The 26,256-nt window shown below is 38.6% G+C and overlaps 2 protein-coding genes across 8 annotated transcripts in view; one reads left to right on the top strand and one right to left on the bottom strand.

Moving 5' to 3' along the window:
* Window positions 1-460: 460 nt before the first annotated feature.
* Window positions 461-7,623, top strand: LOC6498836 (fructose-bisphosphate aldolase). Of its 5 annotated transcripts, XR_006506861.1 has the most exons (5): window positions 461-685; window positions 3,816-4,632; window positions 4,688-4,887; window positions 5,400-5,575; window positions 5,720-5,926. XR_006506861.1 is itself a non-coding variant. In XM_014910264.2 (4 exons), exons 2-4 carry the CDS (start codon window positions 3,837-3,839, stop codon window positions 5,813-5,815), a joined length of 1,092 nt encoding a protein of 363 aa, XP_014765750.1. In that variant the 5' UTR covers window positions 461-685; window positions 3,816-3,836; the 3' UTR covers window positions 5,816-7,623. The 5 variants fall into 5 exon arrangements, 4 of the variants coding, with proteins under 4 accessions (XP_014765750.1, XP_014765749.1, XP_032312288.1 ...); XM_014910264.2 differs by lacking the exon at window positions 5,400-5,575 and having other exon boundaries at window positions 5,720-7,623; XM_014910263.3 differs by lacking the exons at window positions 5,400-5,575; window positions 5,720-5,926 and adding an exon at window positions 6,473-7,623 and having other exon boundaries at window positions 464-685.
* An 8,611-nt stretch (window positions 7,624-16,234) lies between these two features.
* Window positions 16,235-26,256, bottom strand: part of LOC26515613 — a 53,871-nt gene continuing 43,849 nt past the window's right edge. The window contains exons 1-3 of one of the 3 annotated variants that reach the window (XR_006506887.1): window positions 16,996-17,065; window positions 16,667-16,886; window positions 16,235-16,599 (exon numbers count right to left, since the gene is read on the bottom strand). The gene's annotated coding sequence lies outside the window, so the exon portion shown is untranslated. Of the gene's footprint in view, window positions 16,600-16,666; window positions 16,887-16,995; window positions 17,066-26,256 lie in introns of those variants that run through there. The other 2 variants (XM_032456395.2, XM_032456394.2) reach the window with 2 other exon arrangements.

The raw sequence follows: 26,256 nt of genomic DNA, 5'->3' as shown, positions 1-26,256 counted from the left end.
CTCTTAATTAACGCGAAAATACAGCTACCGAATTAATTATTTCTTGCGAAACAAAATTATAGCAGTATAAAGTAGGGTTCATTTCAAAAAGAGTCAAAGAGAGGTTCATTTAATAGTATAATATAATATAATATACAAAAAATAGAAAACTAGATCTGTACTTTCCAAATAATTCTTATTCGAATTTTTAAATATTTAGTCTTAAAAGAGTCTACAAAAAACTGCAATATTCAAGACCAACATATCCAAATCACAAATCCTGCTTGCCTATAAGAATTTTTAAATATATACCGCCAATAAAAAGCTTTCAAGCTCCAAGTCGTGCCCCAAATTTAAAAAAATTTTGCGCTGGGCCACGCTGGGTTCCGAAACCAGCTAAAAGCTTGAAAAAATAGCTTTAAATTGGACAACGCCTCGACGGGATCCGGGTAGTTGGAGCTCTTGACACAGTCGGTTGTCCAACACCGAAGGCAGCGACGACCTCTAAACAACCTTTTGGGGTCTCGCTAGCCATGTCTCGCTTATTTCACTTTGGAATTTCACGTTGACGTCGCCGTCGCCGTCAGCAGAGGCAGCAGAAGCGTTTCGAGCCGAAAATAAAAGCGTCAAGCGCTCTCCTCCAGTGCAGCAGCAGCAGCAGACCCAGCCAGTAGCCAGTTACCTCCCAGATTCAGTTTCCAGTTCGGTGAGATACAAAAGTGATAAAAAAAAAAAATACATACACAAGCAAAAAATCAGAATAAATATTCATCATAAATTAAAAGAGAATAAAGCTCATAAAGTGGCTCGAGTGCAGCTGAAAAGTCGCGTAATAGTCCCCATTTCTCTGGGCTGTTTCGTAATCGAAATTTACAGAATATTCCAAGCATGTGCGTGAAGAGTGTGTGTATTGGTTGAGCGTAGTGCTCCCCGCCCCAACTGATACGTTTTATGATATACGTTGTAGATTCTAGAATGTTGTTGACCTATGCACTGCCTGACACGGGGATGGGAAAGGGAAGTGCAGCCGATAAGAAACCTTATCGGGTAACAACTTTTCTCAAAAGTAGTTTTCCTTACCGGCTCAACCGGCTCTCTACGTAGCCCCATCTCTCTCCTGCTACACACTATCCCACTCGTTTACTCTTCCTATTGAGTTCATTTGCTTTTGGCAAAGTTTCAACTGCAATTTGTAGTCGCTATTGCGGTTTTTTTTTATATAAATAGTTGCCGCAAATGCTAAAAACCCACAGCGTATTTATCTATATATTTTATCTTTGTGGCTTTCTTTTCTACACTTTCGTTTAGGTTTCAATTAGACAACGTCATCGTTAATTATTTGCTTTGTTGACGTCTATTCTAGTTATCATGTATTACTTTGTAGTCTATTTTTTAGGTTTAGGTGTTTTTTTTTATATTTGAGAATAATACAGCTGCGAAAAGTCCTTACAAGAAATAAACAACTATAACCTAAGGGTGGTTTTGGTCTTGAATACATAACGGAACCAGTTTAGGAGTTGAAAGGACCTTCTTCGAAGGTCACTGCTACATACCAGCGTAGGAAAACATACAAGGAAGCTCTTGATTGTGAGATTTTAAATATATGTATACATTTTTTTTAAATAATATGAGGCATCATACGATTCCAGTTTTATGATTTCTTGTTTCTGTTTCAATAAGATTGAATAAACAAATAAAATCATTCGACAAAAAGCTAGACTCATTGAGGTCAACCAAAAGGCAAATAGAAAAGACTGGGAATAGGAGTACGTGTCCGCCCACACATTTTCCCCCATATATATTGGTTCCTTGTTTTCAGAACCCACTACTCATCTACCCATACTATCATTAGCTTGACGTCAGTTAGTAACTCTTACATCAGTAGTAGTCACACTTATCTCCTCCAGTAGATGTTCTTTTGACCCACTGTCTGCTGGGAGGCCGGACCTAAAATCTCGTTATGATAATGTCCAACCTTTGGAACCGATTGTGGGGGCTCGTTTCGTTTTCGAGTCAAAATTTCCATTGATAGCATGCCCAACTTGTTTTTCATCTTTTCATAGCAACTTCTACAATATTCCATGACATTATTAGCTTCCAAACGTTTATACTGTTGGTCGTTTTATCAGCTTGTTTGTCGGTTTTTTTTTCGAAAAAATATACCAACACAATGGCAGAAGACATGTGTCGATTTTATTTTTATACTCGCTCCTTGATGGCAAAGTAAATATATTTTGATTGTTTTTTGTTGTCATGCGTTTCTGTTATGCTGGTCTTTCTCTATGATTTCGACCCACGAGATATATATATCGCCCAGTTCGGGGAGTGCTTCAGTCTTCATTTGATTGCCGGCTAGTGTAGGTGTGTGTTCTCTGACTCAAATATATTCAACTTATTGAATAGACACATCTGAGAATATCATCTAACTATACGATATAGGTGATATATTGCTGTGAAGTGTTATATGGCGTGGGAAATATAGCTAGTCGGGTAAACAGTCGCGCGTGATAAGTTCAGGTGGTCTAATCTATTGCCCGACATTTGTGCCATTCCAGTCCTTGGCTCACTGTCAATGTCAAACAAGTCAAAACTTCCCCTTGAAACTGGTGATTTTGGTCAGCGAATATTTCGTATATGTATCTACATATTGCTGGATACTTTCTTCCCACCCTTTCACACTATATATCCGCCTCTTTTGCTCCACACGCGCCACACGACTTTCGGTTTTCGACAATTTCTATGTGGGTTTCGTACGCAACATTGTCTTGCTGGCAACATGTTGCCAGGCAACATTGTTGCCTGACCTTGTTCAATGTCAGGCCCCAACACATGCGCCCCACGCCCGCATCTCTGCCGTCGTCGGCAGCAACGTTGGCAGCGCCAATAAAAGTGAAAGTCCCTACGTCACGAATTACGCGAGCGAGAAAGAGAAATAGGGGGAGGACGAGCGAGTGGAAAGACTCCATGACTTTGATTACATCAGATCGAATGGTTTCCGCGACTTTGTTCATTTACTAAACATTCATCGTCGAGGTTGGTTCGCTTTTTTAGTTCGTGCTCCAAAGGTTAACTAATTGGGCAGGGTTATAAAAATAGTGTTAATAAAATAGTGAAATTAAAAACAAATAATTACTACAAATCAAAAAATAAAAGTGTGATTTTACAGTTTTATGGATACATTTCCGGTTTTAATTCCACCTGCTAGTTTTTATTGGATGTGAATAGCTAAAAGAATATATATATGTATACTAGAAACACTTAGTATGTACGCCTAGTGAGAGAGAGATTAGGGGTAAAAAAAGAGAGATAGGCTTTACAAAAAGACACGTTCTCAGTGCATGCGCTCTATATGACTCGATGACTTTCCATGACTCGATGGCGCTGTAAAATCAGCTGGGAAAAACTGGCACACTGGCATACAAAGCCAACATTTTTCTTCAATAAATTCAAAAAGTTCTAAATAGAAAAAGTTAAAAAAAAAAAAAAACAGGAATAAATTTTCAAAAATGAGCATGCCTATGGCTCTCTATCAATTTTTATATGTTTTTAAATCAGACACATAGTTTACTTCCCTTACACTCCATATTTTCCTAAAGAACTTTTCAAAATTTTTCGTTTCTATCGGTCTTTTTAAATTCTTCAAAATTCAGCATTTAGGCCATGGCGTTCTTTTTCCTAAACCGCTTTCGAATTCAATAACAAAAATACTAAATAGCCAAAAATTCTTTTCTTTTCACGCATCATCACACACCCCATTTTCACAATGGGTCACAATACCGCTATTTACCACCAATGTACCTGCGGAACGGGCGAAATTCAAAAATGGCTTCCTTCAGAACTACACTCGAATCTCAAAAATGACCACCTACTTCAACTACCCCAGCAAGGAGCTGCAGGATGAGCTTAGGTGCATCGCACAGGCCATCGTTGCCCCCGGCAAGGGTATCCTCGCCGCTGACGAGTCCGTCGCCACCATGGGCAAGCGCCTGCAGGACATCGGCGTGGAGAACACCGAGGACAACCGTCGCGCTTACCGTCAACTGCTCTTCTGCTCTGACGACAAGCTCGCCGAGAACATTTCTGGCGTTATCCTGTTCCACGAGACCCTCTACCAGAAGACCGATGATGGTACTCCCTTCCCCCAGGTCCTGAAGAAGAAGGGCATCATTCCCGGTATCAAGGTCGACAAGGGTGTTGTCCCATTGTTCGGCTCTGAGGACGAGGTCACCACCCAGGGCCTCGATGATTTGGCCGCCCGTTGTGCCCAGTACAAGAAGGACGGTTGCGACTTCGCCAAGTGGCGTTGCGTGCTGAAGATCGGCAAGAACACCCCCTCTTACCAGTCGATCCTGGAGAACGCCAACGTTCTGGCCCGTTATGCCTCCATCTGCCAGTCGCAGCGCATCGTGCCAATTGTGGAGCCTGAGGTTCTGCCCGATGGTGACCACGATCTGGACCGTGCCCAGAAGGTCACTGAGACCGTTCTGGCTGCCGTATACAAGGCACTGAATGATCACCACGTCTACCTGGAGGGAACTCTCCTGAAGCCCAACATGGTCACTGCCGGACAGAGTGCCAAGAAGAACACTCCCGAGGAGATCGGTCTGGCTACCGTCCAGGCTCTGCGCCGCACTGTACCCGCCGCCGTTACTGGTGAGTTTTTCAGCATTTTAACGATAATGATGAACTAATGTGTATGTTTGTATAGGTGTGACCTTCCTGTCTGGTGGTCAGTCTGAGGAGGAGGCCTCCGTCAACCTGAGCGCCATCAACAATGTTCCTCTGGGCCGCCCATGGGCCCTTACCTTCTCCTACGGTCGTGCCCTGCAGGCCTCTGTCCTGCGCGCATGGGGAGGCAAGAAGGAGAACATCGCTGCCGGTCAGGCTGAGCTTCTTAAGCGCGCGAAGGTAAGTCTTCAGTTATGGCTTAGATATTAAAAGTTTGGGTTATCTATAGCTTAAGTGGTGGATATGCAAGGGTATTTGCTTGGAAAATTGTACTTGGTCTACTTGGTACTTGGTATTAGAGATATGGAAACAATTTCAACCTTTATCCCACCCCATTAATCCCCATTCCAAATTATAATCCTTACTTTTAAACCTCTTATCTTTCATTAGCCGTTATAAATCGATAACATTATCAAAGCATTATCTAAATTCCTTTTCATTAAAAATACTGCTTTAATCTTTGCGATTGGTCTTATCGAACCATGAAATTATGTCAGTTTATTCTGGAATTATACTTAAACTTTACATTCCTATAACCTATCGTATAACATCCTTTTTAATCCAAAAACATCTTATATTAGGCCATATAATCCACTACATACCTTTAACATTCTAAATACTCCTCTATATATCTACTCCTAACTTATCCTTCATCTCATATGAATTATTTAACATAAAACCTTCATAATCAGGCGAATTCTGAGGCTTCATGCGGAAATTATAAGCCTGGTTCTGCTGTTGGGGCTGCTGGTGGAGATACTTTGCATGTCGACGATCATAAGTACTGATCCCATATCAGTGTATCATGTCAAGAACTTGCATTAGTGTGATAATGGATAAATATTATATTCCAACAGCATGGAAAAAGGCCAGTAATAACATCCTGCCACTAAAACCCATTTCCCACAACTCATTAATATCCTGCTTGCTACGCTTGCTTTGAATCCAATCCCTTAATCCTTAATTGAATTAATCCTTACCAAAATCCCGCTTTCTTTCCCATTCCCAATAGGCCAATTCGCTGGCCTGCCAAGGAAAATATGTGGCCGGATCAATTCCGTCCTACGCCGCCAATACCAGCCTCTTTATTTCCCAGCACAAGTACTAAGCACTTTGCCAAGCACTAATTCAACTATGAATCGCGCGAAGCTCTATACGCAGATATGTTGACGACGGACCGAAGGATTGACATACATTTCACTCGCAAAGGATCTGCACATTTGCATTTTTTACAGACTTTTCAATACATATTACCAAGTAAACTAGCTATTAAATGTTTCTTTTGACCAACGGACAATCTAATAAATTATACATTAGCCTCAATACCATAGTTTTATCCTTTATTGATTTATTTTAAGTTTTGTTTTCTTTTTAAGCTAATTCAATTTTCTCCTAGTCCTTGGGCAGAAAATTCAAATGCATTTCCATTAAGCCTACTTGAAAATTTCCAGCAAAACATTTAATCAAATCAACTTCTGCCTGAAATTAAATTTTCCAAAACTTTTTCCGTTGGGGGTACCACGATGTATCCGGCAGGATGCGTTCAAGTGAAAATGCCGCAGGTGGCAGGATAAAGTTTTTTGGACAGAACAAAAATCAGAGCGAAAACTTTCGAGCCAGGCAGAAAGTTTGCCGCTGCGGCTTGTCAAGTTTAAATTAAGTAATAATTAAGACCAAGTGTTTGTATGTAATTAGGAATAGTATTTTCCGGGCATGCCTGAATGAAAATATTCAATTTTCCCGCCTTTCTTCTTTCCTCCCGCAGGCCAACGGCGATGCCTCCCTGGGCAAGTACCAGGCCGGTAGCGCTGGCTCTGGATCCGGCTCCCTGTTCGTGGCCAACCACGCCTACTAAGAGGCTGGAGGACCTTCGCACACGCAACAACCCACAATTGTCTATCTATGGAGCAAATGGCTTGAAACTTTTGATTTTTGGCTAATTTGTTTCTATTTATCTTAGTTTCGAGAGCTAAGCAAAGCAAGCATAAAAAATGAAAAAAAAAATCAATTACACTTCACAAAAAAATGTTAATCATAAAAGATATTCTTAGATTTGACAACAACAATGAGTATGAAAATGAAAATGAATGAAAAAATATGTTCAATGGAAGCCAAGTTTTTATTTTTAGTTCTAAGCACAAGAAACAATAATTGTTGATGTTAACAAAGTTCTTTTTTATTATTATTATTATTATTATTATGAATAAGCGATTTCAATATAAAAAAGTCATTTCGTAGATCGTGAAAAATATAAATAGTGGAGCTTACACCAGTCCCTATTAACAGAAAGCAAAATACAACTGAAATCGCGCAAGCTTTTTAAATTTTTAATGTTTACATGAAGAGTTATATAAAAAAAATGGTCGATGTTATTATCTTTATTATTATTATTATTATTATTAAACATTATATTTATGATTAATATGATAAGTATGCCCAAAAAAAAATGACGCAAATAAATAAACCCAATACAAACAACCAAAACAAACCCCCCAGAACAACTCAATAATCCTTAAACTCATATATAATGTTAAAAGATGAATTGTTGTTACAAGAAAAACTAACAAACAAATGAATAACTTGAAGATTATAGAAAGAAGATTTTCAAAGCTGAACTGGAATATCCAGTTGCTTGAAAACTGTGCTGGGGCACATTGTCGGCTATTCGGGGGCTCGATTATATTTCTGAGATCCTCGAATGGCGTCGGAGAATAACCAACAAATAATTGTCATTCTTATTATATCACAGCAATGTAATTTGACTTGAATGGCTTAACAATCATATATATTTATCAATGCATGTTTTTATTTATGTGTTATTCAAGTTGCAATTTCTGCATATCGTTGTTAAATAAATAAAGTTTGAAGTGCAAGCTGAATGTATAATATTTGCAAATACAACATTATTGAGCAGAAGCATCAAGTTTTAAATGATTTATTAAACAACATATTAAAGAGAAGCCACCACCTGAAGCAGCAAAAACAACCAGCTGTAAAACCAATATACAAGAAATAAAAAACAACAAAAACGAAGCAACAACAAAGGTGTTGAACGAACATCATCAATAAACCTATAGAACAAAATAATGTTGGTTTTATTTTTATGGGCATTCGAAACTTTCGTTGCATACGCTGAGGCGTAAGCTACAGTTTTAGAAGGATAGATTCGTAAACTGTATCTTAATGGATGGATCTTTAACGGTATATGACATTATATATAATATAAAATATATATTTAATTTTTCTATATTTGAATCGGCATTTAATTTAAATACAACTCCATAATAAATAAAAAAAAAAGTTACCAAGAGTTAAAATAAGCGTTCCTAGCAATTAGAGGATCCCATTTAAAAACTGTACTGAAGGAGATCCCTCAAAATTCTAAAACTTGTACGGAAGGACAATATGACCCCCAGTTAAGGGCATATCTTTGCCAATATTTATCCGATTTTTGATCGGAATACCTTAAACGACTTGTACATCGATTCTCCATTAATCTGCATCAAAACCGGAAGACAAAATATTTTTTAGATCTTTTGTTAAAATTTCTAAAGGATCCCCTTCAAGATTATGAACTGTGCATGGAGGGGCAGTATGACCCCCAACTGAGGCCATATCTTTGCCAATTTTCATCCGATTCTTGATCAGTATACCTTAAACTCTTTGTACATCGATTTTCCAATAATCTGCATCAAAACTGGACGACAAAATAGTTGTCACATTTTCTGTTACATTTTCTAGGATCCCCTTCAAAACTATGAAATATGCATGGAGGGGAAATATTATATAACCCCCAGTTAAGGCCATATCTTAGCCAATTTTTATTTGATTCTTGATCGGAATTCCTTAAAAGATTATTACATCGATTCTCCATTAATCTATATCAAAATCCAGCAACAAAATATGTGTCCACTTTAAAATGTAGAAATTGCATTGAAAGGACAATATAGCTTCCACCGAAGGCCATATATAATATTTGCCAATTTCCATCTTATTTTGGAGCGGGAGGCCTTACTAATAAAGTTTTTTTTTCTAATCCTACTTTATTTATCTGCTAATTTTTTCATTTTATAATCCATTATCTCATAGGTGTGCGATGAACTATTTTGTTTTAAGTGAAGTAATCCTCTGAAGTAATATTCACACATGGCAAACTTTGTAATTTACATTAATATTCTCACACTTAATCATTGGTCAGTTGATTATTTAATTTAGTTTTAAAAGCTAAGAGCCTATTAAACAGCATATAGATAAAGATCACAGATAGAATCTTGTCTTATTTCGCATACAATTTGGCGAAATTCCATTTACGATTTCCCCCATTGCCAATGCAAATATAAACAGAGAGCGCAACAAGCGACGTAATCCGCCCCATGATCCCTTTCCAATTGAATTTATTTTGTGTTTGGAGTGCAAAGTTCGCTTAATCACACCCAAATCAAATGCGCAACACCCCAGACAGGCAGACTGGCTGATTAAATGACACCGCGACGCGATGTGGGCCTGGCCGTTGGGAATATGAATGCACTTGGAGAAACAATTTCCCCCAGAAACCATTTAAAGTCCAGTTGTATTTTGCGAAATATTCACAAATTTACTCTTGAGCTGTTTTGATTACATTCAAGGTTGATTTACAACATTGGGATCAATGTTTTGTTTACAACCATTTCGTCATTGATTGTTTTTTTCGTGAAGATAATAAGGAACAAAATTTTGCCTGCCATTTTGCCAGTAATTTTTGTGGGAGTTGCGTTGGACTGTCGAGGTGTAAACAGCCACAAAAGCGGAACCCTGGTGAAAACTAACAAAAGGGTGTTGGCATCTGGCATACAGATGCGAGGAGCCATTGGCAGTATCAACATTTCCTCTGACAATCGACACCCACCCAACTTTGCCGGTACAAAGATTGTCCACAAAAGTGGAATTAATTGTATTTGCATAGCATGTAAACATCATCACGTTGCCTGCAGGATCTCGTCCTACGACGTTTCTAAGCTGGGTCATCCTTGCCTGCAGCCCAAGCCCTCCTTTGAATGCCTTGTCGCAAGAGCACACTCGAGAATATTATTACATTTAGTTTTTCATTATTATTTATTTAAAAATTAAGAATTTAATAGGATATCTTCCTATAAGCAACAAGGAAGAGGATAATTTTTATTCTCTTCTAAAGTTTTGTAAAATCATAAATTGTTAGCCATGATATTGCTTAAAGATCTCTGTCAGGTGCGGGTATTAAGGCCATTTTTTTACAGTGTATACCACACTTGCTCATTGTATCCTTTGGCTTCCTGCGGTGCAATTGTGATTTTGCCTTGCCCTGGCACGTTGCTGATTACGCTCTAAAGGAGAATAGGCAACGGAGCACCAGCGACAATGGCGACAACATAAATATCAACGGCACGTCATGTGGCGCCTTAAAGGAAGTGAATGTGGAAGTGGCATCTGGGATTCAGCACCACAAACGTTGCGCCAGCACCGTGTTCGGGCGGAAATTGACATGCCGTGAACACGAGAAACAGCAGCCTCAATTGAAAGGAGAGAATTCTGTGTCACTCCACAACTCCCGAACTCAGTTGATTGAGCCTTGCATAATTTAGGCCATGCTCCATTAATTACAGTGGTTGTCCCGAAAGGCGAATCGATTGTTAGCCATACACGTACACCTACTTGCAAAAACCGCCGGCATACTTAGCCTTCACTTGGCTGAAATGCCAGGCATTGTCACGGGGGCAGTTACTAGCAGCTGTAATTGCAGATTGCTTTCCCTGGCGTATGTGTGTGTATCCTGGCAGTTTCTAATTAGCTGCAAACATCACTCGGGGGCCCAATAACAGAGCCAAATATGTGACACCGACCAGCGCCAACGCAGCAAAAATAGCCCGGACTGAGCTCTGAGGATTCACCGGACATCAGGACATCAAAAGCACTGGGATACAGGTTGGACTAGTCCCTAATGCTTACGGCACTATGGTACTTTTCAGATTTTAAAGTGAGCAATCGCCGGATAAAGTTGCCGGATATTCAGAATAGCATTCATTCCTTTCTTGAATTTGAAACACCTACAATTATAATTATAAACGTTTACTAAAATAACAAGTTTTATATTATTTACCATAAAGCTGACAAAATTATATTCCTTCCACTGTATCCCTAATGGTCGGTACAAAGTCCTGTCACTTCATTCGGTCTCTCCTTTGGGCCGGTCTGTGTGCATTTTTGGCCATGTGCGTGGCGCTGTTGCCGTCGTCGCCATGGCGGCCAATGTGAAGGCCGATCGATCCATTGTCCACCGCACAATTCGCTCCACCCAGCCACACGGCGCCCACTGATTCCGCCACTGATTCTCCCTCTTCGCCTCCGCCTGCGCCTCCAGCAGCTCGTCTTGGCAATTTATGTTCATTGAGTTGATGTTGATTTGTGCGCCGCGGCATGATTTTTTAATGGAATGTAATTTATATTTCAGGGGGGCGGGTTTCAGGGCGGAGGCAGCGGGCTGGCCGGCAGACGAGCGTGCACTCGATTGCATTTTGGCCCGATGCACTGGCCATGTGCCAAATGAAACGGCAAAAACGACACAAATTGCTTGGCCACAGCTCTGTCCCTATCCTTCTTACCCCCATCTATTTGGGCCCGGTTGCCTGGCTGCTGGCAAGTATTTCAAACTCGATTGATATGTCGGTGCACATGGGAACTACATTTATAACTGCCTATTTAAAGATAAAATAAAGCTTTATTTATATAGATTAGACTTCTGCATGAATGTACTCATTTGTGGCAGAACAGATCTGTACAGTAGTGTAGTGTTTTCAAAAACACTGCACTCATTCTTTACTGTACAGTATACTCTATAGGTAACAATAAGAAAGCACAACATTTTCAGTGTACTCAGTTCGATTGTGAACAGTATTTGATTGTACTTTTCGATAGTGATTACTACATTTGTGTTTTTTTTTAACACTGTACATTTTGTATGTCAACTGTGTACAACTGTACAGATGAGTGCAGTAATTTTTATTAATTAGCTGCAAGATACTAGCAGCTCCCGCAAGCAGTGCAGCATCGGAAAGGGCATTTTCTGTTGCCAAAAATTTGATTTGCGAAAAACGGTCCAAAATTGCCACCACTGAAGACATGGTAAACAAAATAATGTTCCTTCATTCTAATATTGATAACTTAAATGTAGATAATGTAATAACATAAAATAATTATTATAATTAGTTTAAATTTAAATATAAATAATTTATAATTTTTTTATTTTATAATAAATACATTTAAAATGAAAAAACAAATCAATTTTTTAATTGGAAATACATACACATGAGAACTATACATATGTATATGTGTGTATATACCAGTCATGAAGTTTCACTCACTGTACAGTAAGTCAACTGCACACCAAAACATTGTACAGTGCGTTGACTACTGCACACCAATTTTACTGTACTCATTAAAAGCTGTACAACTATGGAATGAGTGAGACTACTGTCAATCAAAACAGACAATACTACCCTATTCACTCACACCCAAATATACTGTGTACAAAAAATAGTGTACCCACTTTTAGAATAAGTGATTCATTTGTCGTTTTGGATGCATTCATGCAGAAGTCTAATATAGATGATAGTTTTGTCCCTTTTATTTGTATATTTAGTACAATAATTTAAAACCATATAAGAATAAAGTAAAACCCAATCTTTTATTGCTAATAATCTATTTTCAACTCAAAAATATAAGAGCATGCATTCCAATCTCCATCGGAAGTAATAAATTGATTTTTGGAACAAAATCTTTTTTTTTCCATTCAGCATTTCAGCATGAATAATTGAACATGCAGCGGAAGTCATAATTAACATCAGAAGTCTGTATTTGCTTTTTTGGAGTTTTTGAAAGCAGAAAAACAGACAGAACGCTGACAGTAACAACACAATGAGGCAATGACAACAGATTTGACAATTTCATTTATCTTTTTGCACGTACTACATACTGGCTTCTCGATTATCGACAAAGAAAATAAATAGCTGGAAGTACATTTTGCGATTTCGGGAGAAAGATTGTTACGATGGAGCGAGAAAAATACACAGAAATATGAATTATTTAACCTTAAAAAAACATTAAATGCAAAAGAAACTATACAAGATTTTTATACATTTTCCCTCATCATAAAATAACGTATGAGTGTTAAACGGGATCCCCAGATAGTTAATCAGAATAGAGAGTGCAAGAAACCTCTTTACTGCCGGGAAAGTTCCATTTCTTCAGACTTTCACTCCAGTTGCATAATATTTGTAGAACTTTCCCAACGCCATGACATTCTCACAGACTCTGCATCTGTTTTTCCGCCACCGGGTCTTTCACTCACGTGCAATTAAAATGCCTTTGAAATGCAATCTGCGACGCGTTGCGTTAAGCTCGACATCGCGTGAGTTTCTAGTTGAACTGTGAGCTTGCATAATGCCTGTGATTTCGCTAGAATATCTATATATATGTACGTAGTAAGTACGTATAGACGAGTGCGACGGCTGGGAAGTGCAAGTAATTACATGTGCAAATATTTTCTAATGAGCGAGTGCAATGAATAATATTTAATTGAAATGGGTGGGCAGCAGGGAAACCGTTTTGCTGCCACGAATGTCTAATGAGAGGGAACTTATTAAACTAAGCCATTTTTAATATATCTCTACTCTGACTAGGCACTCGGCTGGGAAAAGGGAACTCCCCTGTTGCCATAAAGATTGAACTTAATTAAAATATAAACGTATTTTGTAGGTAAGCTGATTAATAATTAGTTCATATTGTATATCAAGAAACATGCGAGCTCTCAAAAGTTACATATTAATGAGAAATTCCCCCTTCTTATCAGTTGAAACATAAACAATGTAATAAGGAATTTTAACTTTCAACTTGTCAAGTATAAATATTTAAACTCACATATTTTATGGATGAGAAAAACTTCCTAGAACTATAAATAAGCCTTATCAAATCAGTGACTACGTCATTGCCTTTTAACAACTGTAAAGACTAACAAATACAGCATATAAAAGCAAATAAATAAACGAATAAAAAAAAAACATTTTACGACATGAGGCGGCACTAATTCATTGACCCACATGGCGTATACGCGAAATCCCGACCTTACGTCGCCGACATTGCGTATACGTCAGTTTGAGTGAGATGGGGGCTTGACAACTGAGAGAAGACAGCAGGATCAAGGACAAAGCCGGCGGGCAAAGGAAGTTCTGATTTCACAGCCCGCCCATCCCTGCACCCAGCTACAAAGTCCCTTCTTGTTCTTTGTCCGTAGCAAAGTCCCTTGCCACGTCAAATGCCACGTGAAGCTGACAAAATATTTTGGCATAATTACCCCGGCTTTGGCTACTCAAAAGCAAAGCCGCCTCCCAGAAGCGGTGGTGGGAGGGTGCAATTAAAGTTTCTAACATTGCGAAGCGACGCACAAAAGCTTTTCACTATTTAGATTTTTCATTTCAGATTGGGATTCAGAATAAAACTGTGCGCAAAACCAATGAGAAACTGCGGGAAACTGTTGAATTTTCAACGATTTTGCCGGTTACTGCAGCAGCCACCGAGCAGCCTGACTGGGAATTGTGTTCAGGGAAATGTGCGCTCAGTTGATTTTTGAAATTAATTGAAATTGCCCAGCTGTTTTGGGGGTGAAGGGTGGCGGAGTTAAGGGCCTTGAAGGATAAGGCTTAGGACTCTGACGTCAATTTCAAGTGCGCAGTTTTAAAGGAACTGCACGAGGCTCAAATCTTTTTTTTTTTTAAGAGGAATACGAAAATAAGGAAGGATAGCCAAGGGATTGGAATTGAAAACTTTCTCGTAAGTGCTTAGCCGGCTGAGAAAGCAATTTGAAAAGGCTTCCTGGCTGGGTGCTGGATTATTTAAATTGCTAATGGCCAAGTTCAAGTCACGTATTGTTCATCTCATATGGGACAATTTTCTATTTCCATGGGAAATAGGACCCATGGGTGCCGGCTTCTACACTTTCCGAATTAAACCTTACACTTTAGACGCATGGTCTACTCGTATGGTTTGCCTATTTTAAAACTGATTATGAAATCATTCAACAAGCACGTGAAACCAAAGTCAGTACAGTGCACTCTTGCAATTCACAAACTTTTTAATTTGTCTTAAAATAATAAATATTTTTTTAACTTTTTTCCAACTTTTATAGTTCTTTATATAAATAGCTTTATCGAATCTACTTCTAGAGAATATTCTTGTTTTTATTTAAGCATTTATTAAACATAAATAAACCAATAAAAATAATTTAAATAAATTGTAGACCATCGATATTTATTCCCAACACTTCAACCTATTTTTAATAGTTTTTAAAAGGCTTTTAATTTTGTATGTAAGAGCTACACATTGTGATAGCACAGGGTAAAAACACATCAAAGGAAATGCTACGTTTCCGTTGTTGTTCACCTAAAAAAAAACGGCAGAAATAAAAATAAAACAGCCAAAGTTTTTTTTTATGGCGTCAATGCCATTGTCAATGGCAGATGGCACACAGTTTTAGATGCATTGTTCGTCTGGCCCGAACCCGAAATGCATTTCGCGTTTTGCATTTCGCCTTCAATCAATACTTTGAACCTTTGACTGAGTGGCCGACTGGCCAAGTGACTGGCTGGCTTTTCGTTTTGATCGATGTGCGCTGATTTCTCGTTTCGCTTTATATTGTTTCGCTTTGCCTTCCTTTGCATTGTAAATATTGACATAAAGTGCGAATATTTCTATGGGCCCTCGTCGGCGGGACAAATTAAATCGATCGGTTGCTAAAATCACAGATTCAATCAAAAGCGAGTGTCGCAAATCGATAAACTCAAGTCGTCAGACGGCTGGCACATAAATTTTATTAAATTATAATATCACTCGAATAGAATCGCGAAAGTCACGACTTGTTGTCTGACTACTGGGTAATTGTCTTCATTCTCGGAATAGTTGCCACAATAATTTTTCCTTATTACCCATGCATATAGCATACTTGGAATGCAGTCCGTTTATAAATAGCCCAGCCACGCCAAGTGCTTCTAACTTTAAACAGAGGAGGGTTTCTTTTCAACCAACCGGCAATTGGATTTAACCCCAAGAAACTTTTTGGCCTTTTAATTTGATTCTGATCTTCTCCCACGTGCCTGCAGCTACTAGCAATGCCGAGGAAATTGTTTCAACCACAAAAATGTACAATTTCATTATCCGAAAAGTTTTTCTTTCATTCTGCTGACAGGAAGTTAACGGAAAACATTGAAAGGCAAAGTAAAATTCTGCGAAACCAGAAACTTTAGGCACAAAGTTAAAAATGTGAATAATAACTCACTTATTGACCAGAAACGTTACTTTAATTCAATTACCTTTTTTTATTTAGCAAAATTTTGGCATTTTACCATTTGGATAGTGTTAAGATTTTAATTTTAGTTTTTAATTACTTACCATTTTAGTATTTAATCATTGACTCTTCATTCAAATCTATAGTGTGGAGATAATAATTAATAAACCAATCAATAAGTATATTCGTTATTCAGACTAATTTTCCAAATTTTTAATCGTATTCTTTTCTATTAAAGTATTACTTTTTTAAAATTGCATACAAGTTGTACTAAAATTTCGTTTCGTAGTATACAAAATGTAGGGACAAAATGGACAACCAACTGGCGAATAATAAGAACGGTAATGACTTCAAAGTACGTCTTCTTGCAGCACTAATCATCTGTTTGGAACGTTCAAGCGGTTGACAAGGACATCCAGGGCGATAGGGTGATCCAATTTTTCCATACACTGCACACATATTGCACGACGTATTGCGGTATTTATTCATTACCATTTGACAGCCCGTTCTTTTGGACCAGAAACAGCAAGTCCCTGATATATCCACTTAAATGTATTTGAAACAATCGTTAGGCAATACAGAATTCAGCAGCAAGAGTTTCACAAGACTTACTTACACCCGCGTTCGAAAATATAGCCCCTGAGCATGCAGTCACTGAGGTGTTCAAGCGACTTATTTTGTCCTGGGGCGAAAGCTATAAGCGCATTATCGGATGGATCCTCACATCTAAATCCTTCGGCATCCTCTAAAATTTTGCATTTATCATGAAATCTCGTACAATCAGCGCACTTCATTTCCTTTAAAAACTCGGTATTTTGTGCATTGGCTTTGTCTATGATACAAGATATGAAAAAAATAAGAAATAGATATTTTAACATTTTGAAAAATCGGGAATTGAAAAAAAAAAACGGACTACTGTAAGATTAGAGCCGAAAGCCTACTTTTTAAAAAAATTTTTTTTTAGATATAAGTTTTGCGGATCATGACGGAAAATATGTACATATATGATCAAATCAAACAAAGATTTTTCACATTTGCTAGCTAGATTATAAAACTTGGAAATGTTACTTAAATACGTTATATAATAAAACAAAATCTTCACGCTGAAAATGTGTGAATGTTTTATATTACGTGACAATTTCACGTTTTCTGTATTTTTTGCATTATGCGTCTGCTGCTCCGATTTACATTTTTACAAACTTTATATATAAATATTACATGAATAATTATGAAACCTTATCAACAAGTTATCAAAAAGCTTAAAATAATTTAAAAAATTAATCATCCTTTCTTTGGACATTTAGCTGATCTCATTTAAAATGATCTAAGCTTGGTTTTTAATTCGTAGCATTTAATTTGATTTTCATTCTGTCTTTTTTTGTTGATACCTTTTTTGTTGGCAGTATTATTCGAATAATCATTGGGCGTGTCGTTGACAAAATGGGTAATTAGTCAGAGCAAGAGGAGAGGCCCAATGGAATATTTTACCTGAATCTTAAGCATTTAAAATAGTTGAGCTTTTTTCACTCTTAACGGCACTTATGAATAATTTCCGTGGTGCCTGCTTGCCTTCGGCTGGTTTTGAGTTCTGGCCACAACCTCAACCAGTTACCAAAAAACTTCAAAGCCGGCAAGCAAAGTCGCCGCATTGTCTGGCAGCAAATCGAACTATCTCGATATCGACTTAACGCTCTGGTGGCTTTTTATTTAATCCGAGGCTTTATTTTTAGCAAATCTCATTATACAAGTTTTTGTCCGTCCACCTCCGTCCTACTGGTCGACTTCATAAATATTTATTTTCTTGTTTGGTCTTATTTTATGCGCACATGTTTCTATTGACCAGGGATGCTACAAGGCAAACAAAACTTGAAATTTTGCGAAATCACAAAATACAAGAAGTCTCTAGAAGTGCGTCACTTTATGCCCTATCCATTTTTTTCCTTTTCATCTTAATTGGCTGTAGTGAAATTGTTGTTGCCAAAAAACCCCTTCATCTTTTGTGGAATTCTTAGCTGGTGGTTCCCGAAAAAACTTGTGTCTATTGTGCCCTGTCATGATGAAATAAAATAACTTATTTATTTACTACGTCAATTACAAGAATTTTCCATTTGTTTATTTTAGATTTTTCACGTGAACAGTATCTTTTATATTCGCATCCCTGTCGAAAGGTTAATTTCTTCAAAAGACAGCCACAAGATACATAGCCCGCACATGTATCAGGCGTTAAACTACCCGCAAACATGTTTCGGCTTATTGCTGTTTCTTAAGCGAACACATAAAAATTAATTAAAATTGTGTGACTCTGAATGAAAAAGAAATTAGCATATTCGAAGAAGAGACTTCATAACCTGGCCATCTACAAAAATGACTATGTTTAATGCCACCTCTGAGGGCTGAAGATTTTTGGATACTCTTTATCAATGGGCTAGCGAATTCTATTAGTTCATTTTTAAATTAAATATTAAATAGTCTAATAAAATTCTCTCATTTGCCGAAAAACTAATGGCTTCAGCTCACTGAACTGTTTATAATCATGATGCCCGAGTATTGACGTGAAAATTAAAATAAAGTCCCAAAAAATCGAAATAGTCCAAACGTAAAGCAGGAATTAATTCGTTAGCAAACCACACACGAACACAATTGTATACTGAAATTTGCGACTATTGTATGGGGGGCCATGTAGAATCGAATAATTTTGGGCATTTATTGAAAAGAAGCCGAAAGGGCTCAATGCTCCCAGCACGCGCGGCTGCTCATTTGGAATGCCAATCAGTTGTCGCGTTTATTGGCATCACCCACCGTACCCCACACAGAAATCTCATGCCACCACAACCACAAGCTCGGAAAGGGGAAATGGATCAGGGCATTACGTGCAGCAGTCGCAGCGGAAGTTGTTTTGAGAGCGGCTTGGAATTCTGCCCCGGCACTCGTGTACCCGTCTCTATTGTTCGGATTGAACTCCTCTCTTTATTTGCGGCCGTTGCAATGGAGATGTGGCACCTCTTTTGCATTGCAATGAGCAATGGGGCACGGTGATGCGGAAGCAAAACATTGCGACACATCTGGAAAAAAAGACGAAAAAGTGAAATGGTCCAAAGAAAGGCACGAATCGTTTAAGCGATTTTGGAATAAATTAAAAATATAAAAAAAAATGTGGAAAAAGTACTGGCGCCACAATTGGAAAGGTATCCATTAAATCATTTTTAAAGCATTCTCACACGAAATTGCTTCTGAATGAGTCTGGAGGCCTGGCAATCGTTTATTACTCATACGCCCGAGTGCCAGCTACGATTATTTTAACGATTCTCTCTCCGCCCAGCCTTTACTATCACAATTATATGGATATTAACAGCTATAAACAATTTTTTTCGTCATTATTAAAACTAAAATAGCGGTCATTAATAATGAAATGTCAAGAGTTTTACGGGGTTTATTTGCGTGATGCCCTTTACCCAGTTTTAGATCGCCAAATGAGAAGATAATTTTATTTTTTTTTTGGCCAGGTTTTCTATGTTAGTTAGTAGGAGATTAAAAAAGTCCTCTATGAGCAATTATCTATCTCTGTCGTTCTCTGTGTCTGAACTGGGCAGAGTCCAAATGTTTTCAAGACAATTTCGAGCCGAGCAAACAAAACCAACAGTCATCGCCACTCAGCAGCCGCAGCTGGCTCTTGGCCAAAGTTCAATCTGCTGATGACGGAGTCACTCCGGTTAGACGTCAAATCTCAAATGCCTCTAGCACCTGATTCGAGTGCAAAACCTCTGAAAATATTGGAAACCAATTGCCAAAACCGAAGGTGAACTTGAACACAACGAAATTAAATATACACTAAAACTACGTCATTTTGGCATTAATGATTATAAAAAACTAACTAATCGGAATAACTTAGATAAATGTGTACATTTTAAATTTTTTCATAAAAATGGTTAAAATTTCCAGAAGCTTCTTTTAAATTGGACTTATAGGGGAACTACTGGTTTAAATAGTGGAAGTACCTCTTGAAATCTCAAATACCGCGTTGTCGCGTTTATTGGCATCACCCACCGTACCCCACACAGAAATCTCATGCCACCACAACCACAAGCTCGGAAAGGGGAAATGGATCAGGGCATTACGTGCAGCAGTCGCAGCGGAAGTTGTTTTGAGAGCGGCTTGGAATTCTGCCCCGGCACTCGTGTACCCGTCTCTATTGTTCGGATTGAACTCCTCTCTTTATTTGCGGCCGTTGCAATGGAGATGTGGCACCTCTTTTGCATTGCAATGAGCAATGGGGCACGGTGATGCGGAAGCAAAACATTGCGACACATCTGGAAAAAAAGACGAAAAAGTGAAATGGTCCAAAGAAAGGCACGAATCGTTTAAGCGATTTTGGAATAAATTAAAAATATAAAAAAAAATGTGGAAAAAGTACTGGCGCCACAATTGGAAAGGTATCCATTAAATCATTTTTAAAGCATTCTCACACGAAATTGCTTCTGAATGAGTCTGGAGGCCTGGCAATCGTTTATTACTCATACGCCCGAGTGCCAGCTACGATTATTTTAACGATTCTCTCTCCGCCCAGCCTTTACTATCACAATTATATGGATATTAACAGCTATAAACAATTTTTTTCGTCATTATTAAAACTAAAATAGCGGTCATTAATAATGAAATGTCAAGAGTTTTACGGGGTTTATTTGCGTGATGCCCTTTACCCAGTTTTAGATCGCCAAATGAGAAGATAATTTTATTTTTTTTTTGGCCAGGTTTTCTATGTTAGTTAGTAGGAGATTAAAAAAGTCCTCTATGAGCAATTATCTATCTCTGTCGTTCTCTGTGTCTGAACTGGGCAGAGTCCAAATGTTTTCAAGACAATTTCGAGCCGAGCAAACAAAACCAACAGTCATCGCCACTCAGCAGCCGCAGCTGGCTCTTGGCCAAAGTTCAATCTGCTGATGACGGAGTCACTCCGGTTAGACGTCAAATCTCAAATACCTCTAGCACCTGATTCGAGTGCAAAACCTCTGAAAATATTGGAAACCAATTGGCAATTAAAAAAGCTCACTTTATATATTTAGTTTTCAATAACAATTAGTTATCGGCAAAGCCAGTTTTTTTTCAGCTACTGCCACCGGATGTTGGTCAGAATAAAAAAAAAGAACACTCACACTCATAGTCGCTTTTGTTTAAACACAATTTTATTTTCGTGCTGTCTGCAATTAAATTCTATTTTGGAATGCGAATTTGAACGTGTTCACCCACATGGACAGACGAAATTTAAGGCGACAGTTGACCTGCCAAAGAGCAAAGTTCGCCACTCAATGACCCTCTCAGTGCATCGTCACCGGAAGTGGAAGTCTGAACTTGTGTCCGAATAGTCCCGTTTGGCATGATTATTTGTTTGGGACTTTCTGGCCCTCTTCTATTTTTTTTTTTTTGCATTTTCTTGCCAGTTTGTGCGAAACTTGCCAATTGTTTAAACTTTTCACGAGAAGGGAAATAAAACAAACAAAACTGAGTTGCCAGCAACAACCCGTTGAACGATTTACAATCTTTGGCAATCGAAACTTTTTGTTTCAGTTGTTTCTTTGGCGCAAAAACTCATTGTCTAAAGAAGCAATCGCTTAGCCGGCTTAATCGATGGAAGTGGAGCCAATTTGGCTTATACCAAAATCCACACCCACCACAAACACGCATTCGGCGGTCCAAAAATGCCAATGCAATCGCAGCCAGTCTGGCTGGAAAACCCACGATGGTAATATGGAAATCATTTTATTTAATCATGAGATAGCCCATTATAAATAAATGGAAACAGAAATTTATTATGACTCTGCTTTTGTTGCCACCACTAACAACTGGCTTATTATACACATTTAATAATTCACAGCAAAAAATTATTGTTATCGTTGGATTATTGTTTTATTTTTTTCTTCAGTTTTTTTCTGCTTTGACTGCATGCGGTGCTTTGACCTAGAGGCTAAATTACAGTGAGATATAATTTTGAATGAAATACAACCGAAGAGATAACTTATGAATGCGGCAAAACATTCATGTAAATAGAAGATAGGTGTACTATTTCAAGAGGTACTTCCACTATTTAAACCAGTAGTTCCCCTATAAGTCCAATTTAAAAGAAGCTTCTGGAAATTTTAACCATTTTTATGAAAAAATTTAAAATGTACACATTTATCTAAGTTATTCCGATTAGTTAGTTTTTTATAATCATTAATGCCAAAATGACGTAGTTTTAGTGTATATTTAATTTCGTTGTGTTCAAGTTCACCTTCGGTTTTGGCATTTTTCAACGAGGTAAAGCAAAAAAAAATCGGAAAGACTAAAAAACCCCAAAAACATAAACAAAATGCGGCTTCAATTGGAAATGCCCAAGAAAAAAAAACGGAACAAAATTTAAAAATTTCGGCTGCGAACTCGCGGTAAACAAAACAGACGCTGTCTAAATCGATGGAAAAACTCCAATGCCCGCACAGGTCAGAGGGGTATTAAAATTTTTAACAATTGACCGAATATTTCAGCCCAAATGCAGCGTGTCAGTCATTGAGTGAGCGCCACGTATCAGGTGTTTGACAGGTTTATGGAAAATTTACCATTAGAGGAAAATCTGTTGGTGAGCGGAAATTTCTGTCGGCGATTTGTCAGAGTGCGGCCTTAATAGATCACCCATACGACCGGTGGGACCATTGAAAAACAAGCCACTAGCCGCAACAAGAACATCACTCCCTCAGTACTCCTCCCCAGTGAGCACGTGTAGTGCGCTTGACCACAAAATGTTGCATGTTTTTCCAGCTGCAACTGCTGCTACTGCCACTGCAGCTGTAAATTCAATTGCTGCCACATGACAATGCAATAAAACTATGGCCTCCGAGTCAAATGCAACCGCACGCAAACAGCTGCCGAAGTTGCCCCCCAGTTCGACCTTGACTTTGCTTGGGCGGTTGCCAGGCCCTCAACCAGTTCGGTCACTGAAAACAAAGTGCTGCTATTAGAAGTGTTTAGGCATTGTAATTTTGTAATTATTTAAAGCCTCAAATTATTGTGGTACCATTCGATCAGTGGTTATTGCTTTTAAGTGCCTTAAAGTGTGGTTTTTAATTTAGTTCTCAGATAACCTTCTTATTCTTAATCTTAATAATTAATAGAAAGGAGGAATTAAAATAGTAGAATTAATAGGTTGCTTAGTTTTTCTCAGTGCCCTCGTTTGAGTTTACAAATTCCTTAGTGTGAGGCACAGTTGGCCAGCAGCTTTTGTTTTTGCCACTCCATGTGGATCAAAGTGGGAAATGGCCAAAAATAATAAGTCGGTGGCAGAACCACAGTTGCATATCCGTATCGATTGCCGTGCATTCCCAGGTCAGTGGTGTCTATGCCTTTCAATCACAGGTGAAGGCGTTGCCGCACCGCCAATGGCATTTTTAAAACAATATCCTTGCCGGCCGTCTGCTTCCTACTCCTAGCCCACTCGAATGTCCTGGCAGCAAGGAGATGGAAAGCGCTGTTGCATAATCGTTGTCGGTTTTCGTTTCCGCACGCCATCGTCGTTACTTCCCACACAGCTGTGGATGGCAGAAGAAATATTGTCAAATGCCTGACATTCTCTCTTCACTTCAATGGAAAAGACTAACAGTGCTTCCAAGTTTTTAGGAAACTAACTAGGTTTTTAAGGTTTCATTATTGCTCTTTCATCAATATTTTTTAATTAAGCTTTTATTTAGTTTGTGTAGTAAAGGTCAGTAAATATAAAATATTCATGATCGACATATTAAATATTTTATTAAATTTCCTACTACAACTTTTGATTGCTTTTACCCATATAACTCGCTTCTATATATTTGTTCTAAATATTTGTTCATTGTAACATCTAAACTAATATAGATGTTTATTAAAATTTTTGCTTCTCCTGAAACATATTTCATTTTGAAATTGGGTATTTCAGTTAGAGCCTTATTTGAGGTTTCAAGAAATACTCATTTAGGCACAAACAGTTACTATCAGTTTGAGTTTAGTGGAGCACTCTTTACCTAATCACACTGGAGGAGCCCCGTATTCGCACTTCTTGAGTTGCCCCACTTTGCAGGATCCCATGAAGTTGACGCTGACGATGGTTGGCAGCTGGGCTGGCTGGAAGGCTGGCAGGCATCCTGGCAAACAAGCAGGCTAGCACACAGGCAGGCTAGCAGGCTGGCATGCAGGCATCCAGGCAAAAATGCCATGAAGCATAAAGCAAAAGCAAAGAACATCCAAGCGAGAGTGGTTGCCTCAATGGTTAGAGGGTGGCTCGGGTGGTTTGGGCCTTTCGAGGGGCTTGGGTGGTTTTGGATGAAGTGGGTGATGGGACTATTGGGTGGTTCTGGTGGTTCGGTGGCGGGCGGTTAACCCCTAAGTGTTGTCATGCACCGCACACTCGTTCATTTTCCCGTCACACCAGTGAACCACCACTTTGTTGCACTGAAAATCTTTAAATATTTGGAATTATATAGCTTTAAGTGATAACTGAAATAATTATATTAAAAAATGTTTCAAAAATGATATATCTATTATCTTAGGAATATAAATATTTATGCCTTTTTTGCATTTCTTTATAAAGTAAGTTTTTCGGTACATTTACTGCCGTGATCAGGAAAACTCAGCAATTCGGAAAAGCAAGAATACCATTCACTGAGCCTGCATTGGTGATGGTGGTTTCGTGATGGGAAGTGGCACCACCCCTCCACCTCGAAACCCGCAAGCTTGCCCCTAAAATTCATCTCGGTTCACTCAACACTCTTCTGCAACTTTAATAAACAATTCAACCCGCTGTGGGCCCAATAGACTTTTCGTTGCATGTAAATGCAAGTTCATCTGGCGCCATTTCCATTGTGTTTGCTTCACCCTTTTTCCGGTCTGCCTTCCTCTAGTTGGTGCCACAAGTTGGCATACAAAATTCACGATGTGCTGCACATGACTCGAAGAATAAAGTCACCAAGCAAACAGACATACAAAGACGGCAACTGAAAAATGTCAGTCAATATATTAGCCGCAGAAGAAGGCTGAGACATTAGGTTGTTGCCAGAAATGTGGAACTTTATTGATCCAGCGACTAGTTCAAAAAAGTGGGTTCTTCGTAAATAATTAAAAAGCTGTCATATGTTAGCTTTAAATCTGTTTTTGATGTTTCTCTCTTTAAGCTTTAAGTATTGGAAATTTTCAGCCTAGATTTTTCCTCTCAATAAGACCATCATAAAATAAGGTCCGAGGCATTACGTATACGCCACCTGTGCCACGCTGGCTGGGCACGTACTGCCAATGTGTATTTTCATTTATTTTAAATCAGTTTACCACAAACTTTCTTGAATGAAAATACGTTGCCTCGTTCCTTTTCTGATTTTGCCCAGAGTCCGACGCCGTGGCGCCCCCCAAAAGAGCCCAGAAATGAAAAAACGAACCAAGTTTCAGAAACTTGTATAAATAAAAGTGTTTTTGTATACTAGTGATAATATGTTTTTTATGGGTTCTGCTGCCGTCGATGCTGTTGAAGTTCGGTAGCAAGCTGAGCAGCTCTGAGCCACGCTAATATTAGCTTAGCTGTATTCAAGTTTGGTTCGACCCGGCTCGCTTTTGTGCAAACACGCAAATCAAACAGTAGTTTGAGAGTCACAGTTATGATACAAGTATTCCGGGCAGGTACCCTAAAAAGTTTTTCCACCGCTCCAGTCTTTGTTTTATTTGGGATTTTGGCTTTTGGCCAAAATGCATGGAGAAGTGCAGTCAACTGTTGGCAATAGCCTCCACAATGTCGACGTGGGAGTGGCAGTAAAGGCTAGTGGATAAATGGCCACAAATCAAATATTATTGCCCAACCGTTTTTCTCTGCAGCACCAACTATTTATTTTATCATAAACCTTTTTGTCCGACCCTCTTGTTATTAAATATTTAAACGGCAATACAAACAAGCATATTGCTAAATATATAGTCATGCGGAAATGAATGTATTTGCGGACGGGGGTGCCGCAGCTGTTTGGCAGAATCTAGCACGGGAACCGATGTGCATCGCATAGAAAATTGTTCCTCATCGTCTTTGCTTACTCATAGACCTAAGTATACCCATAGACAAGTTTGTAATTTGGCAGCAATAATGAAAACGAGACACATGTCACCAGCCAGCCCCCGCAGTCCGACAACGGAACGCTTCAGTTGCTGCAGACAAGAATTTAATTGAACAACGA

This window comes from Drosophila ananassae, chromosome 2L, assembly GCF_017639315.1.
Source record: "Drosophila ananassae strain 14024-0371.13 chromosome 2L, ASM1763931v2, whole genome shotgun sequence".
Classification (NCBI taxonomy): domain Eukaryota; kingdom Metazoa; phylum Arthropoda; class Insecta; order Diptera; family Drosophilidae; genus Drosophila; species Drosophila ananassae.
Note: the sequence above shows the minus strand (reverse complement) of the source record. Positions and strands in the feature narration are given on the sequence as shown.

Bases quoted from the DNA above. Each gene is read 5' to 3' on its own strand.
- LOC6498836 (XM_014910264.2), top strand. From the start codon at position 3,837: ATGACCACCTACTTCAACTACCCCAGCAAGGAGCTGCAGGATGAGCTT. The intron at 4,633-4,687 runs GTGAGTTTTTCA...ATGTTTGTATAG, and splicing joins TGTACCCGCCGCCGTTACTG to GTGTGACCTTCCTGTCTGGT. The intron at 4,888-5,719 runs GTAAGTCTTCAG...CATTCCCAATAG, and splicing joins AGCTTCTTAAGCGCGCGAAG to GCCAATTCGCTGGCCTGCCA.